This window comes from Brienomyrus brachyistius, chromosome 15 (genome assembly GCF_023856365.1).
Source record: "Brienomyrus brachyistius isolate T26 chromosome 15, BBRACH_0.4, whole genome shotgun sequence".
Taxonomy (NCBI): Eukaryota; Metazoa; Chordata; class Actinopteri; order Osteoglossiformes; family Mormyridae; genus Brienomyrus; species Brienomyrus brachyistius.
Window position 1 is genome coordinate 13,822,648 of NC_064547.1, and position 18,105 is coordinate 13,840,752.

At 40.0% G+C, this 18,105-nt stretch overlaps 2 protein-coding genes across 2 annotated transcripts; both read right to left on the reverse strand.

Moving 5' to 3' along the window:
- Positions 1-7,689: 7,689 nt before the first annotated feature.
- On the reverse strand, positions 7,690-9,459 carry sec61g (SEC61 translocon subunit gamma). The gene is made up of 4 exons (XM_048977180.1): positions 9,308-9,459; positions 8,660-8,773; positions 8,471-8,573; positions 7,690-7,832 (listed from the first exon to the last, which is right to left on the reverse strand). Exons 2-4 carry the CDS (start codon positions 8,751-8,753, stop codon positions 7,823-7,825), a joined length of 207 nt encoding a protein of 68 aa, XP_048833137.1. The 5' UTR covers positions 8,754-8,773; positions 9,308-9,459; the 3' UTR covers positions 7,690-7,822.
- A 1,065-nt stretch (positions 9,460-10,524) lies between these two features.
- zgc:112332 (uncharacterized protein LOC553712 homolog) lies at positions 10,525-17,689 on the reverse strand. The gene is made up of 7 exons (XM_048977170.1): positions 17,552-17,689; positions 17,044-17,159; positions 15,770-15,925; positions 15,461-15,565; positions 14,842-15,051; positions 14,347-14,539; positions 10,525-13,482 (listed from the first exon to the last, which is right to left on the reverse strand). The coding sequence occupies exons 1-7, from the start codon at positions 17,563-17,565 to the stop codon at positions 13,380-13,382; spliced, it is 897 nt and encodes a 298-aa protein (XP_048833127.1). The 5' UTR covers positions 17,566-17,689; the 3' UTR covers positions 10,525-13,379.
- Between the last annotated feature and the right edge of the window lie 416 nt (positions 17,690-18,105).

Genomic DNA, 18,105 nt, shown 5'->3' on the forward strand with positions numbered 1-18,105 from the left:
AGGACAGTTTGTAACAGGTCTGCTTGTAGAAGCCTGAAGTCCCATAAAGCAAGGAAGAAGCCCTTCATTAATGAGAAACAGGGAAGAGCCTGGCTGGTTTGCAGAAAAATAAACATGTACGCGTATACACATACAAACAAGAGAAACAGAAAATGTTGCTGTGATCTCTTAATTTTTTCCAGAGCTGTACTTGGAAATACAATCACCAGAATACATTATAGGTTGTTTTGTACACTTGCTGTAGAAATTTTGGGTTACTTTTGATAAACAATAAAAATGAGATTTGCAGACTCACAATGCGGCACAGAGTTTCATCATTGGCATTATCGAACCCCTCTGCTCTGAGAAGAATTGCGTTGTCAACTAACAAAACAGCCAGTAAACAAAGTAAGCTATAAAAGCCATTTTTCTCCACTACAGAATACAGCCTTGTTCCATGGTTTCCATTTTCATTTGACAGGCCTGTTGTACAGCATTCACAATTTTGCTGTACAGTTAATTGAATACATCTGGATATTTTAATTCAAGACCTGGGCAAGACAAAGATTCCAAAGGAATGTATTGAATTGAATGCATATTCCACATACTATATTATCAGTAATAATAATTGCCATTCACATGGTAGTATCTTGGTAAATAACAAAGTACTGCTTTCAGTTTATGGAGAGATTCATGCCTTAGTTTGAGGAGAGTGACTGACAGGCAGATTGGTGGTTGCAGTTGAGAGCACTTGAGGTCTGCAGTGGTGAAAAGGAAATTAAGTTGTAAGACTAGACTCACTTTTCCCAGTAGTTCGATGTCCTCGAACTTACCTGTGGTCAGGGGCTGTGGGTAATGACCGAAAGGAGAGATGGCGAGTACAAGACGCTCCAGGGTTCGGGAACATCTAGGGATCTGAAGTCAGTGGCTTTAGAAAAAGGTCTGGTCTGACCTGCTTAGCATGATCCAAAAGGACCCTCACGGTGGAAATGAGATCATTGCTCCCGATCTGTTAGCAATAAGTATTGTTACCGTTTATGTCAAATATAAAGAACAGCACCTCGATTACTCTGTAACTACTGTGACGAGCAGTCATGTGCGAGACAAGCTGACGTGTGAGATTGATATCTTATGTGCACATGAAGAGATTCTACACGGAATAAGGCTTTCTTCATGCACAGAACCTAAAAAGCTATGAACCATGTGGCCACAAAGGGGCGCCCTTTCGTGGTTATTTTAATCCAAATACACAGTACATTACTGTTGGTGTTCATAGCTTTCAGGATTTGCAAATATTTGTTCATATTTAAAATGTATTAATAATTCAAACAGTAGAAATATTTTTCCACTGCCAAACAATTTCCATTAGATAACTGTACACCAATCCTCCAAAAGGTATGTATTGTAAAAATATTATAAAAATGTCTCAAGGTAAGTTCTATAAATACTTCTGTAAAAACTCAAATGCACATTCAAAAAAAAGTCAATATCCTTATTTACAGTCCCACTACTTACAATACTGTAAGAATATGACGTACATCAAAGTTCACTGTGCATCTCCTCCAAGACAACTCCTCCAGACACATGAGAAGGTGCCTTGCAGTTTCTCATGTATTTCCTGGCATTTCCAAGACTGTATCCTGCTGATCATGTTCCTACAAGTCCAGCTCCCACGGCCAGTAAAAACACCGGGTTGCCAAACAATGTCAAAATCAACAAATCCCTGAACAGCCTGACTGGTCCCATCCTTTGAAAAAATGCCCCAAGGCTAGCCTAGAAGGATCTCAACTGCCTTCAGCTTCATTCAAATATTCTGCACCATCCCCAATCTCCTTGCCATCCCCCTAGATCTACACCAGACCTACCAACAACTGGGTATGAACAAAAGTCATGGCTATCAAATAAATACATAAACAAACATACAAACAAATGAAAAACAGACACAGTAGGATGCAAATGCTCATCTAGCAGAGACTATGTCTAGCAGACATTACTGTCTCTATCATGGAGGCCTTCCCTGATGTCATCGTCTGGTCCATCGGAGCTGTGAACTGCTGCAACCCCATTAGCAGCGATGATATCAGAACATAATAATAACAAAGGGAAGATAATCACAAGCACGCAACCTGAACGGCATAGCAAGTAATGCCTACAATACAAAATACTGCTCAGCTCTGGCCAAACAAATTGCCCAATCAGTGCCAATCACTTCATTGTGACCCATCACTGCCATATCAGGTCAAGAAACACAGCCCACTCTCTTCCAATATAGGCATTGTAGATTTAATATGAATTTTAAAAGTCTGGCTGTTTTAACCTGAATCGACCATGTTTGATGCTGACAGTTGTTTGTGGCTTAATTTGCTGCATGCATTGTGGCATAGCTGCATTTGAGACGAACTTCAAAGATCAATAGGCACATTCCAGTTTCTGGGTGACTGAAAACAAGCCTCTGGGCTCTGGGTACTCTGAAAGCTCTCCATTAAGTACAATCTTCTCTGTTAAATTATTTGCTCACCATGCTTAATACAGGTGTAAAAAAAAAACTACTCACTGGATTTTTAAAAATCCCTCCAGAAGTTCCCCCACACAATGTATTTTTGCTTCATTCGGTCATTGATTCTCAAGTTGAGATCAGGGGTCCGTGGATTCAAAAGGTCAATATTGTCTGCAAGGTGTGAGGAAAAATTCATTTGGAGCTCATGCATTTCCTTGTGATCCCCCCCCCCCCCAAGTCCCTGTAGAGTGATTACATTTTTGTAATATTTTTTATGAAACATTTCAATAAAGATCCTCTGCACAGGCATTTGCATATAAAAGCAATTGCAAAGGCCTTTGCAGGAAAGGGGCACACTGGCTTTTTATGCCAGAAAACACTGCACTCTTAAAACTGTTCAGTGAGATGACAACAAGTCAAATGGGACTAAAAGTTATTTCACATTATGTTCACTGTAGCAACAATGCAAGCATGAATCAGCAGATTTCAAACTTCAGTTTCAATTCTATCGCATGGGCCTAAACTTTAAAAAAAACCTTGCAAACAAACACGTAAAATATGTACCTCAACCTTTAAATCGGTCTATTAAAGTGTCATTTAAAGAGTGTCCCTTAAACAGCCAGGCGTTTGTTTTCCTCAGCCTTGAATGACAGTATTATTCTCTGTTAGTAATGACAGGTAAGCGTTTGTGAGATTGCATCCCCGGTCTGATTGCGGTTGCGTCCCTTATGTCTGTCGCTTCGCTTTCACGCCCCGCAGTTGCTCCGGGTCTCTGCCGCACTTGTGCCACTTGTCACCGCCTCGCCTGCTGCGCAAAATAGGTCCGCAATCTCCTGCAGTCATTTGCACAGCCCAGCTGCGTTGCACCAAGCAGACGGCGATACCGCTATCGGAGCCAGCAATGGGACACGTTTGCGTTTCTCTAAATTATGTTCCTATACTGCCTATGCTTGATATATATGGGAACTAAAAAAAAAAATCCTATGAAGTTTGAGAGATGTCCAGTGAAGGTACTGAATAGTTTTATTTACATGAAGCAATTTCATATCTATGGTATAAAAAATCATGTTTTTCCATCTTCAAAGACTGTTTTATCAAACAGACATTGGGATAGCCTACCAGTGGGGAATAACCAGGAATAAGACATAGGCTACGAAAACATTCACTTCTTGCTTTCAGAAGCAATTTACTTTACGTGCAGGTGGGCGTGAATCCCAAGCCCTGTCCTGATATCACAATCTGTGACTAAGACCTAGTCAGCACGACTAGACTTAAAACCATTTTCACTTGCCTCCTTTATTTTACCGTTTCATTCAGTAATTTCTAACCAAGCACTGTTCTGAATGTTAATGACAGTGTTATTTTTTTACAACATACTGGAACATTTAGTAAATCATTTGCTTAAAGGGAAGCCAGGGAATAAACAGAGCCGCGTTTAATGTGCGTTTATATTCATTTTTCTTTGTCTGGTAAGTGAACTGGGTGTCAACGCTCGCGGTGCTGCCTAAAATCTACATAAAATCCATTCTGACTGCCTCCGTGCGCATCCATTATGTCCCGTCTATGTCAAAGCAATCAATCCCTCTCCCAAGCGAGGGAGACCCAACTGAACAGATGGAAAGTTGTCTCAAGGTCGGATTAGTTTCACTTTGTCACCTCTGACTCATAACCTCCCTCTGTGGGCGCCACACTGCCCTACACTGCTGCAGATCCCCAGCACTGACTAAGAGAGTAAAGGGGAGGCACTGTTTGGTCAAAATATTGACATTGGGGTCCCTGTCTACTTGCAAAGCCTTTTCTCAAACCTCAAGGGCCACAAACTCATTTGTTCTGTAAATATCGGGTACTTAAGCCAGCAGCCCCAGGCCTGACAGCACAATTATAACATGCAAACATTGCCACTGCTATCAGTTACCGAGGCCTGCTAATTTGCAGATTTGGTATCGTAGTTCTGGGGAGGGGATTGTTAATGACGAAGTACAAAGAAGTAAAACCTGCAGTGTTAAGCGTGTGTGGATGTGCACAAAGGGGAAGACCAAAATCCTTCATCCCTAGTAGCATATGGGCGTCTTTAGGTCTGATCACTCAGGGATATAGGATATAACTCCGAGTATTTTAGTCCCGATGCCAATCTTTCTGTAAAAAAAAAAAAAGTCAAGCCCCAGGTAAATCTGGAAATGGCGCGTGACGTGGATGTCCAATTGAACCTTTGTGGCAATCATGTGGATTTTGTGTTTGTGTGCATATATTCTCAGTTCACATAATTTTTCCTGCTGTCGTGGTTGTCACCAAAATTCCACATATTTTCCAGTAAAATGCAATATAAATCACCCGTGGGAGACAAACAGTGGCCCGGTCTCAAATTATCCACAGCAGAGAGCACAGTGAGGTACACGGTGATGACCATTAAACTCACATATAGCCTACTAGCAGTCTTCCATTAACAAGCAGGGAAACTGCACGCTTGTTAGAAATAGCACCACGGAGTCATCCCTATCAACTACAAGAGCTACTTACAAAAACCTCATTTGAATAAATCATTGAAATCAGCCTTGCAGAGGCCATTAACTGTTTACAAATGTAGCCACAAGAAATACAAGAATCGTTAAAGCAGGGCTTCCAACTCTCACGCATCTGACGTGACGCTCATGCAAGAAATCTTATGGCATATCTATATTATTCCATTATAAAGTTAAAATTAGCTACATCAATAGCTTTGGGGCAGTTTGCAAGCCCTACAGAATATTTACAAGGTAATAAAACTCTTTCATACATGTAAATGTGTGCAATCAGAGCAGGGATGTAATCTCACTCCAGCCAGCTGACCAAAGTTGGCAGCTGTGTTAAACTGACAGGCAATGTACCATTTTTGCTGCCGTATTGCCCCTATTGGCCAACGTGGCAAATATTATCATATAGATTTAAATGAATCAAGTATATACCAAGTGGCAAGTATTTTTATGTTTTGTTGTATTTAAGCATTATTCATTTAAGTATTAAGTTGTATAAATAACAACATATTGGGTCTAAAATGCTAGAAACCATTTCCCAAGCTCAATTGATACTCAGAGTTTCTCAGAGTCCACTTAAAAAAAAATTTAGAACACCACACTTTTTTATATTTGTGTGAATTTGCAAAAACCATGTAGAACATTACTCATCACAGTGGCCTCCAAATTGATCACACAAGCTCATTTATTCACAATGCCTAAAATGTATTTCTCCACCTAATAAATGAATGTAACCTTATTCCATATTAGGATGTTATTTTCTAAAACTAAGTCTAAGCTTTTAATAACAGATGCACAGGCCTACAGTAAACGTCTAAGTGGCCAACGGGGAACAGGATTTTTGTAGTGACAAATACAGTCACTAGGGGTCATTGTTGACAAAGCTTACGCTGAAGCAAACTCGCACCAACATTTTACACCTTTTAACTGAGGTAAATGCATCTTAAGTGATATTGTGGATCCCAGGCTCCCAATCCTAATCCTTACAGGGTGTTGCTTTCTGTAGTTTTCCAGACCTATTGATGCTAATTTATTGACGTAAGAGTAATTGAAGTTTGGTATTCCTAGTTACTGAGAAGTTACATTTCACTCTCACGGAAACCAAAATACCATGCGTGTCAACTTCTAATAGAGTAAGACAATCTGATATGTTGAGGGTTAAACTATGTCCACATTTTTCTGTATGTTTGTGCAAATCTTGTCACTGAAGTAGCTGGCAGCAGTGCAGTGAGAACTGGATTTCCTGCTTTTTCCTTGCACCCGTACCCACCCGTATTCTAAGTGTTTATCCAGGCCAGGGTTGTGGAGTCCTGCTTTTAAAAACTGTCACCTTCTTACCCAAATAAAAGCAAATATTTGTTGGCAGTTTCAAATGTCTGATATACCTGTACGCTGGACCTGTACCAGGGTCAAAACATTCATTGATAGGTGTGATTATTCAGATATGAAAAAAAAACAATGATTTAGTCTTTAAAGTGCCTTGACGTTGGTTTATATTTATGGAGAGCAGTCAGTTGGCCTTGCACCACAATTTTTTAAAGCTCAATTTTTTATCCATACAGGGTACACATCAGTTGCCAAAAAGCAGTATTTCAAAGGGATTTTTGGGCTCATTTCCAACACATCTAGTTATCATATACAAGCAGTTATTTTGCAAAGTCTCTCATTCTCCTGGGGAAACCAGGGAGGTGGGGCTGTTCCTAGGAGTGTAGATAAAGGAAAAGTGGTTTTGCTTTGAATCTTAGGCGAGCAGCTGTGAAAAACAAACCACCCAACAAAGCAAGCACCTCCCCAAAGTGCAGACTATGAGGAAACTTACCTGATTCATGTTATCAGTCTTCGATGTCAATCCTCCGTTACAAACCATCTTCTCACCAAAACAATTGATATGTCACATATGGGATTCCGGAAGCAACAAGCAGACGCAATGACTAGACTGTTTGGTATCAACTTGCTGCATTTTGGGAGGAAGGAGACTGGTGACCCAACCATCCCAAACACCTCACTGGCACCATCTGACGCAGCTGTTTCACAAGATTCTCTTAATAAAAACTGAGGATCACAACTACACAAGGCTGAGGTGTATTAGTAATAACACTATAAGAAAATATTTATCGGAGAAGCACCTAAACATCTCCAAGTAGGATGAAGGAAAAAAAAAAAGTCTTGGTAAAAATGTAGTGGGTTAAAATTATTCCATGCACTTTGGCTCAGCCGTTCAAATGCATCCAACTAAATGAGTTTCTTAACCTGCAGCCCACCAGAAGCCAACGTGAGATGAAACTGGCATAATTAGCACTCATGGTGTGAGATAATTGTTTGGCTATTTGTTTTTGTCTTTGATAGATCAAATTACTGGTTAAATTGTATAGTTTTTAATTCATGTAAATAATCACATTTTAATGTTAAATATTTGGTTTTGGGTTTATTTCCTGCATGAATTTCAACACTGCAAACCAGAGGGGCTCCCTTATCCGTTAAGGGCCGGCATGTATGCAGGCTTTTGGGGTAACCCTTAGGTCAGCTGTTCAATCCCAGGTGTGAGGACTCTTCAGCAAATCGGCCCTCTAATGAGTAATCTAAATAGGGAGCTGCAGCAGAAACCCACATACACAGTGACCCTTTCCGGATTAGACTGCCTACCTCTGCTGTAGGCAATCACATCTAATTGTGATTGAAAAGTAAGCACATAGGATATAGTGCTAAAAAGCAAAATGTTTCAATTCGTTTATTTACACAGCCAAGTACACATATACAAGCGATGACTAAACCCCAGCCTATCCCAGCTGTCCAGCTTTAATGTGGAGATTCAGCTTCTTGCAGTCACTTCGATTCCTCAGCCACCCCTGGAAGATGGGGGGAAGAAAAAAAACTCATTTAAACAGTGCTGGCACATACTGGAAGCTACTTTATATAAGCCAACAAGTTCACAGCAGGCATTTCTATCTGCCCAAATTGGCAGATTAAGGAAATGCCATTAAATAACACCGGCCAGACAACTTACACTGTTACAAGTCACACAGTGTGATACACCAATATTCTTCGGGGAAAATAAACTTTAAAGCTAGGAAACCGGTGTTGCACAAAAAGCTTTATCACTCTCAACTTTAACTTGCTAGGCCTTACAACTACTGGAAATTGCTTATTTTGTCCCATAATTAAGTCCCTTTTCACATTACAGCTTTATCTGCCCATTGAGGGTACTGTCAGGGCCTCTGAGCAAACCGCCCCATGAAGGATCTGCCATGAAACCAGGGAGGCAAAATTAAAGAAGCAGTGACCATATATGCATAGTATTATAGGAAAAAAATGGAGAACCTAAAATGCAAACAGTGTACACACACACCACTGGAAATAAGCTACAAAACCACATTTACAAACAAATTTAAACAATGCAAGTGAACTTAAATATCTGTATCAGACATCAAAGTACACTCTGGACCAAGAGACAGTAGTAACTAAATGGATGAGGTTCCCAACTTACACAATGATGTTGTTAATGGGAATGTGGATCAGCTTGACAAAGAAGCCAATGAAGCCCATGATGGCAAACCCAATTGCCGTAGCCATGGCGATCTTCTGAAATTCTAAAGAAATTAATAAACAGTGAGTATGAGGAAGACTGCAAGTCAGTATGGGCCAGGGTAGTATTTAACGCATTTAGGAGACGTACCTTTTCTGTCCGGTTTCGTGCATCTCTTCACTAGTCTTATTGAGTCCTTCACAAACTGACGACTGGGTTCTACAAACTGCATTACTTGATCCATGGTGATCGCGAAGGCTTCGGCTATGAAAAAAAAGTCAATCAGAATAAATATCAAATATTAAAAATGAAGATCATGACTAACTACGACTAAATCTTATCCACTTTAAGCAGCGGCCACAGGACTTAATTCGGTCTAATTTCCTGTGCCTCACGCCCAACAACCTCCTCCACCAGCAAACAAATGAAATTGTGCTTAAATTTACGGTATATTGTAAGAAACGACATTTTAGTGTCGTTGATGTGAGCATTTAACTTATACTAAGCCAGCTGACATACACAACCTCCAAAGGTTTGTTTCTTATCCCCTGATCTGTAGTACTCACCTTATGAATCATCGATCCATATTTTTAGTTGCTTCGTTACAAGTAACCCAAATTTTAAATAGTTCTAAATCTCAATTGCCACGTTCTGAGACTACAACCCACAATCGATACTTGGCAAACGGGGATTTACAGGCAAATTTACTGCGCCCGATTAGCGTGCTCCGCAGATCAGCTAACACACCGAGAGATACATCACTACATATTCTTATATACAAAAAGTAAAGTGCCTTACCTCTGTGAATAAATGAGCTTCTTTATAATACGTCGGAAAAACTCTGACCAGCTTGGTAAGCAAACTTTCCTATAATAGAGCCACGTACGTAGCAAGTCGCCTTTTCAACGGAAAGATGACGCTTCCTTACAGTGCGCATGCGCGTCACTCTCTGACACCGGAAGTCCTTTTTGTAACACGTAAGCAGTGGGCTGAGGAAAGCCGCATAGCTCCTCGATCCTGAACTCAGATCAGTTTAGTTCGCTTCAGTGGATTCTGAATTTTAATTTTGAATCATCCATCCATCCATCCATCCATCCATCCATTTCCCAAACCTGCTTCCCCTGTATATGGTTCCGAGAGTCCAGAGCCAATCCCAGAAGATTTAGGCACTCACCCATTACAACTTATTTATTTTTAATTTACAACTTCATTGTTATGAAATATATGAAGGAATTGCATGCACAGTATGACATTGTTGCAGTTAGGATGTCTGAGTTCACTTGAAAATGTTCTAAGGGAATTTTTCTCTTTAACAGGAAAACAAAGGAAAATCAATGGTCTTGCTAATAAATAGTCGCACTGTTATGCCCAGGGGTGCCGTAAGGAGGGGGGAGTTAAGATGTTTCCAAGGGTCCTTAAAAAAATTGGAAAATGACTGGATTGATCTGACCTTTGGGGCCCAATATGATATCCTTTCACGGGGCCCAAAATCTTTAGCAACCCCTGGTTGTGTCATACATTTATCAAGTGATGACATATGCTATGGTGTAGGATATGCAGTTACCTACAGCATGTACATTACATGTATATTCTACATAGAAGCATAATGATGCTGATTACCATGCTGATTTTTAGTACAGGTACCCAGTTTGCCGACAAATATTTCAGACTGGAGTGCATTAGAGAAGTTTGTTTTTCTCAGTTGCTTAAGCACAGTGGTTAAAACAGGACCCACATAATCAAAACAGTTAAGACAACCTGCAAAACCTGTAGCAAAAAAGTAGCAAAACCCACCTTGTACTGTAAATCAAAACGTGCTTCAAAACTGCATTACTCACACAAACAGCACTAACACAGTGTCACATCCAAGCAGTAGGTCAATAATTATAGTGAAAACACTTACAATACTACTCCGTGAGGCCTAGCATAGTGGTTGATTACAGTGCAATATATGTTACTTAACATTATACTGTATGATGAATTAAGCACAAACACAGAAGGATGAAATGCACAATTGCAAACACACATCTTTACTGTAATAATTTTAATGAAGGCAATGCAGTACAAATCGAATACTGTAAGACAGTTACTCATTTTAAGAAACCAAGAAATTATGAACAATAACCCCAATATAATGACTGTTGTACTTTGTTTCATTTCCTTCCTTTCTTCTTGGTCTTCTCCTTAGACTATGTCGTCTTCTTCCCTGTCCTTGCCTACCATATGTTAAGTGACTTGGTGTGTGCTGATTGCTTAAGTGTCAAATTTGCACCGAGTAGTTAATTCATTGCAAAGCTATGCCAATTTGAGACATGACCTGCTGACGACATTTTATAGTGATTCACTTGATGTGACACTTCCATTTGATTTTCGTGTTAGCACGTCTAATGTTTTGAAAAAGGTCTGTAGCATTGGAGATTGATGTGCAGGAACAGTCAAAGTTCTGCATACACCTACTGAAAATCATTTGATTTTCAAGAAGATAAGGAGCCTAAATGCGCCTTGAGGTTATGTCGATGGAGTGCTGCCGCAGATGATCTGGCCACCAGAATCTCCCCACCTAAACCCTATAGAGCTGGTTTGAGATGAGTTGGATCAAACAGTAAGAGCAAGGTTGCCAATTTGTGCCCAGCATTTGAGGAACCTCCTTCAGCAACACTGAAGAAGCGTTCTAGGTGGCTACATCTAGAAGCTGTTTAAAAGAATGCCAAGTGTCAGCAATGCTGTCACTGAAGCAAAAGCAAGCTCTTCTGAAGAGTTTAAAGTTTGAGATGTTGCCCACTTCTAGTCCTTACAATGTATGTATTTGGTCATTACCTCGAGGCCATTCACTGTAAGGCAAGTAACATAGCTAATATAGAGACAAATCCAGTAACAGCAGGTGTGTCCAAACTTTTGATTGACACTGTACACCCAATGAGGAAATCATTGATTGTTGTGCAAAAATATTTGCGATTCTGCTTGTGTCGCGTTTAGAATTGCCTAATTCATTGGCAGTATAATTAGCACATCTAAGCATCTGCGAAAAAATTGTAATACTTAAGATATCCTAGTGCAAGATGTGTACCTTTGACAGGCAGCTAGAGGAAGACACAGACAGCAATATACTAAAATAATCCAATGTCAAGGTAATGTACACAGAAAAGCTTTTCTGCTTTATTTATAAATGGATTTTTTCCATTAGGAAAAAATCCTAATCAGTCATAAACTATCAGTTACCTGAGGTACCCAAATGTGCTAGTTTTAAAAATATATAGGGATGAACATGTAAAATTCTACAGCAATATCTGCAGAATGCGACTTTCCGTAAAAGTTTGGTATATTAATATTTTAAATATATTTAAAATTATACAAAAATATTTAACTCAATGTCCAGATGGACAAAAGCTAATTTCATGCAGCATGTAGGCAGTTTTTTTAGAATATTTATTGTTAAATCCTGGTTCTGCTGGAAGGCTACACTGAGCGGCAGGTTGCTTCCAGATTCAAAATTTCTAAGACAGCAGCACACAAGAACAATGTGAAGCAGGAGACACTGGGAACGATCAAAAACCAGCCAGGTAAAGGGCAGAAGCAACTTTCTAATGCCAGACATGACAGTCAACTTATCCAGCAGTGCCTCATGAATCGGGGGATGACATCAAGTGGCGTTCATACCGAATGGGAAACATTAAGTGCAGGTGTGAAGTGCACTGCTAGAACAGTTTGTATCAGGCTTCTAGTCGCAGAGCTGATGTCACATAAAGCAACTAAGAAGCCCTTCATTACTGAGAAGCAGGGAAGAGCCAGGCTGGAATTTATAAAAAAAAAAAAAAAAAAATCCAAAACTCACCAAGTCCACAGAAATTTTCTGAATAATGTATCTGGTGGATTTTTAGAACACTGAGGTCAAAATTGTTGGCCCTTCCTAGGTGTGCCCTGTAATGAATCATGGTTATTGGAGCTGCTTAAAAAATACTGAGGACTTGACCTCGGTGTCCTCAGTGGTAGGTACAGGCATGCATGGACTGTTTTTTGGAAATTCGCTCTTCAAAATGTGGTGCATCTTATATAAAAATAATAATAATAATAATAATAATAATAATAAAACATGCACACTGCACTGACTGATGAGGACATGAGCACAAAAGAAAGAAAGAAAGAAAAAAAGGTTTTTCCCACTCAGAATGGCAATGGACGATGTAGAGCGTGACCGCTACAATGGGGCCTGTTTAGTGACATGCAGATCAACAAACATGGCTGAATGACTAATTAGGACGAAGCACTGAGCGCACAGTTAACCTTTAGAAGATACACTTGGGAAATGTTAAGAGTTTCTGTTTGTTTCCCAGTCCTGTCATCCCACACATATTGATATTTATTTCTCAACTGCCCTTCAAATACAGGAAAGTTCACATTGAATGGAGGCACCGTTTCACATTCACCATGGAGTTTTTAACATCAAATAATTACAACTGAGTTCTTGCTAAGTAATTTTAAGATGTTATGATTTTAGATTCATTGAAGAGCTAAACACTAGTTGCAGAGCTGATGCAGCCTGTCAAATCAATCTTAAAATGGGCCAATTATGTATGTAATTGTAGAATCAACTTAAAAATTTCCAGCATGTTATTTTAATTGGTTTCCTCTTATGAAGAGGCCAAACAGCAAGCACGTCTTCCAGAGCACTTTACACCAAACTTTTATGGAAAACCGCATTCTGCAAAGGTATCTTCAACGTAATGGCACATATACTCAGATTTTTATAACTAGTTTAATAAGGGATTACCGTTAAGGAATTCAACTATTAATTTTTTTTCAGCTAGTAGTTTTTACCTGTCAGCTGGGTCACAAATAGAAAAACAGGGTAGAGAGAAACGGTCACCATCACTCAGTTCCACGTTATTCCAAGCATTTGGCAGCTAAGTTCCCAGAGCTTCTGCGCCATTTCATCATCTCTGGCAGCATGCGAGCATCTTGCTGGGGCACAGTCACTGTTAACAGAGCAAAGAACGTTGGCACAGTCCTGAAAAATACATTAGAAAGTAGAGATCTCACGCACATACAGTAGTGCGACACTAAGTGAGCGACAGCACAAGAACTAAACCTTACATCAAAATGAGTGAATGCAGTTTTTGAGATGAAGTATGATGTCCTGGATATGCTGCCATGTTCAACTTGACTGTTATTGACACTTAAATCAGTATAATCAGTCTATCCTCTACAGGTAGGTTAGAGAACCCTTTTCCATGGCAGTAGAGGACAGATTTATCCCCAAACATCAGGTGAACAGAGATCCTACCCTAACACTAAAGAGCAGAGGAAGAGCACAGACTAGCACGTTCTGTAAGTGCAAAATGAACAAAGTTTCCTTCCATCTAAGGGTCCCAAAAAGGAAGGGACACATAATTGGCTTGATCTAAATTGTGGGGCCAAAATGGTATGCTCTCCTGGAGCTATGGAGCCTGCAATTTCTAGTGGCATGCCTGCATCCAACCTTTTTTTATACCCCCATGGCCACAGGGGTTTGGAGTCTGTCCTGGAAGCTGTGCAAGGCAGGGAATAACCCAGGATGAGATGCCAGCCCATTGCAGGCCATGCACACACATATATATTCACATATATATGGACAATTTAGCAACGTTTTTGGACTGTGCTGATAAACTAGAGAACCTGGAGGGAACCCCATGGTGACATGGGGAGAACATGCAAACTCCACACACACGGAGCCATGGCAGAGACTCAAACCCTGGGTGCTACAACAGTGCCAACCACTGCACCACTGTGTCACTGGAATGAAGTTTCCAAGTGTTTGAAAGCACAGAACAAACACAAAGAGTCGGCATCTATAGTTGCACCTGTAGTATCCTCCAGTTTTTTCCTCTAGTTCTGGGGCAACAGCACAGTAAATGGAGGTCTGGGCACCCTGCACAGATGTCTTCATGAGGAGCTTGGTCATCTTCACGCCCAGCTGTAGGGGAGAACTGAGGTGCCTCCACAGTTCCGACTGCACCACTCCAGGATGTAGGGCATATGTAGTCACACCAGTGCCTAAGAGCGCAACACTGTCAGCTCATCCAACTGTTAAGTTCTGCAGGCTTTCAATGCCCCATAGTGATGAAGCTGGCAATGATATTCATCTAATATAATCTAAAACAATCTAAAATGACTGTTCAACTCTTCATTGTGCAACAGTCACGTTTCCTGTTGATAAGCTAGTTTCTCTTGCATGAATGTATTTTTATAATTACGGTTAGTCATTTCCATGATTAAATACACTTTCCACCTTTTGAAACAAGGGAGTTACTCCTGTGATTACGCTTGCAGTACAGGCTCTCGATATCTGTACTTACCTTCTAATTTCTTGGCCAGAAGGCGAGTACAGAGGATGTTGGCCAGCTTGCTCTGTCCGTACGCCTCTTTGGAGTTATAGCTCTTCTCATGGTTGATGTCATCCAGTCTGATGGGGCCCCACGTGTGAGCCATCGATGAGACATTGATGATTCTGGCTGGAGCGGACTTTTTTATCAGATCGATCAGAAGGTGGGTAAGCAGGAAGTGACCTGTAGGATTTGGATGGACCAGCCAGTCACATGATTTTTGAATTTACACTGAACGAGCCTTTAACATTTTCCCTATTCCCTTACACTGTTTATCACCCATCAAATGAACTAAAAGACTCATGGAGATATTTACCTTAATCTACAATGAATAAACCCAAGAAAAGCACATTCTTTGGCATGGGTTTCTGCATTATTAAATATTTAAGAATATCTTTGAGATTAACTGAAGGCAGTGACATTTTTTATACTGAAGAAATCTTTTCTTAATTCGGCACAAATGTAAAGAGAATATTGAACATAATTTAATAGATACTGCACTTCAATCCCTCTTATACTGAAATAAATAAGCCAAATGTATAGCCAAATGGGGGTGTGGGGGGTCATTTTGTATTACTTCTATGAACCTTACCCAAGTGGTTAACACCAAACTGCATCTCAAAACCATCTACAGTCTTGGAATACGGACACATCATAATTCCAGCATTGTTGATAAGAATGTCGACCCGTTTCTCTTCTGAAAGATAAAAGGTAAACACAAACTTCTAGATTCTTGGTGAAGAGTTATTTCTCAATGACAAAAATAAATGCTGTTGAAAGGGAATGCCAAGATCTTGAAGATCATAGATTTATCCGTTTGCAGTCAAAAGCAAGGTATTTTGTGTCTAGACAAATCTGTGTTCCTTTTTATAGAAACAGATAAAGAACAAGGCTGACTTACCTTTATTAATTAATTCTGCAAATTCCCTGATAGACTTGGTGTCAGACAGATCCAATTTGCGAAGAACAATATCTTTAGATCCGGAGTCTTGCATAATCTCATCCATAGCTTCCCCTCCTTTCTCCATGTCTCGACAGGCCATGATGATACGAGCACCTGTGATTGGCAGTATGTCACAAACTCACCAGCAACATGAAGACACAGTCGGGGGTTCCCACACTGAAATGAATCACAGCTTAGAACACAAACTTACCTCAAACTCAATGAATGAATTAAAAAAAAAAATAAGTTAATTTTTTTAGCAGCTTTATGAAGTGATAACCCATATTCGACACGGTACAAATGGTCTATGATCTGACACTATTGGTTTGTCATACAGAGGGTGAATTTTACGTCATCTTCCATTGCCGAAGACTAGTTCCAATTCTAAGAACACAGAGTACAGTAAAAATCCTGGGATGCTGGTCTTGCACCGCCCCAAGTATGAAGGATACATCGATTGCATCCTGGCCGAACGAGACCAATTCTATGATTCATTTCACCCCATGTTCATTCTTCGGATGCAAGTTAACAAAACTGGTCTTGTCAAGAAAACAAATACAGTCTTTGCATTATTGGTATTGAGATTCACCCAGATTTTCTGTAATTCTCAAAGATCTCCAATGAAACATTTACATATATGTACAGTAGAAAGACAGACCTTGGTGCTGAAGTTATTTGACAAGCAATTATGTGCTACTTAATGCTTATTCTCTTAGATACAAGAGCTATTTGTGTGTAAAGTACACTGAAGGGGTTCTATATTTATCATAAAGAGATTCAGGGTTAAAAATGTAATACCTGAAATATAATAAATGACAAGGAGCATGCATATTTTTATTTAAAAAATTATAATGCTTAAAATCGATATTAGCAATATATTTATGCAATCAAAAAGAGTAGTATTCCTTAGTCAATTTTAAACTATACACCCTAAGAACAGTCATTTTTTGGCTTTCATAATTCAACAACAGGCTAACGGAACAGAAACATCTCGGATGGGGTGGGGGTGTTCTGGGGGGGGGGGGGGGGGGGGGGTTACCCATTTAATTTGGCTCAACAATGAGAACATTCTGCTTGTTTCTATTCAACATACTGGACCCCATCCAGAATGTGTTGTTCACAAGGAGTCAGTGGAAAAAAACAGAGATAGACAGAAAAACACAGAAAAGATAACTGCAAGCGATCTTGGAGAAGAGAAACGTTACAAACCTACGTATCACTGAAATCCGTACCTCTCTTTGCGAGGTCCCTCGCAGTTTCCTTCCCAATGCCAGTATTGGCCCCTGTTATAATTACGGTTTTGCCATCAAGCCGAGCAGGGGAGGACCAGGGACCACGGCACAGATTCCTGAGAAATTAAAAAGCAATACGTCTCGAAATTAACTATTTTTTATTATAAGTTAATTATAAGTTAACATAAGTTATAGTAAATATACTTGGTGTCCGCGGCTCATATAATACTGGGAGTGTTTATTTCCTCACTGATCCAGAATTAACCCAAGTAAATCAGCCACCACCGCACAATTAGTATATAGCCAAGACCTTACAAAACACCAAAACTAGTCTTCATCGTATAGATAAAATCACACAAAATCAAGTAAACTTCGGGAAAAAATGCTTAAGTTAATGCGAGCGCCTTTCTAGGTCGCCGTTTTACTGCGGTAGGTTGTTTCTCTCGCAGCACGGACCTTCCTACTTGACATATAAGCGGGATTGTCCTGCTTATCGCACGTACTGTACCTTACAGACTGCATGACCTCAGACACAGACGCTCCTAAAGCTGCCCACTCCGGATGATTCAGAGACCCCTCCGGTTCTGACTATTTCATGTTACAGATTAACCTTTCCCTACGAGCCGTCCAATCACAAAATGAGGGCAACTTACTTTTGATTCGCAAATCTGAGGCGTGACCGCATTACGCTGTTCAACATCCTCATTACGGTGTCCCCCGCCTATCGCGGAAAATGCGTTCCAGGCCCATCAGCGATAGGTGAAAATACGCGATTTAGAAAGACCATATAAAAAAACATTTTTGTAATATAGTTCAAGCCTTAAAATACCCCTCCCACACGTTTTAAACACATGTTAACTTATTGAAACACACTTTGTATACACATATGATATGTGGATGTCGGGCTAAGGATATGAGTAACATCATCATCATCATCATCATAATAATAATAATAATAAAATAATAATAATAATAATAATAATATAGTATTGTGTGTGTGCATATATATATATATGGTGGTGCAGTGGTTAGCACTGTTGCCTCACACCTCTGGGACCCGGG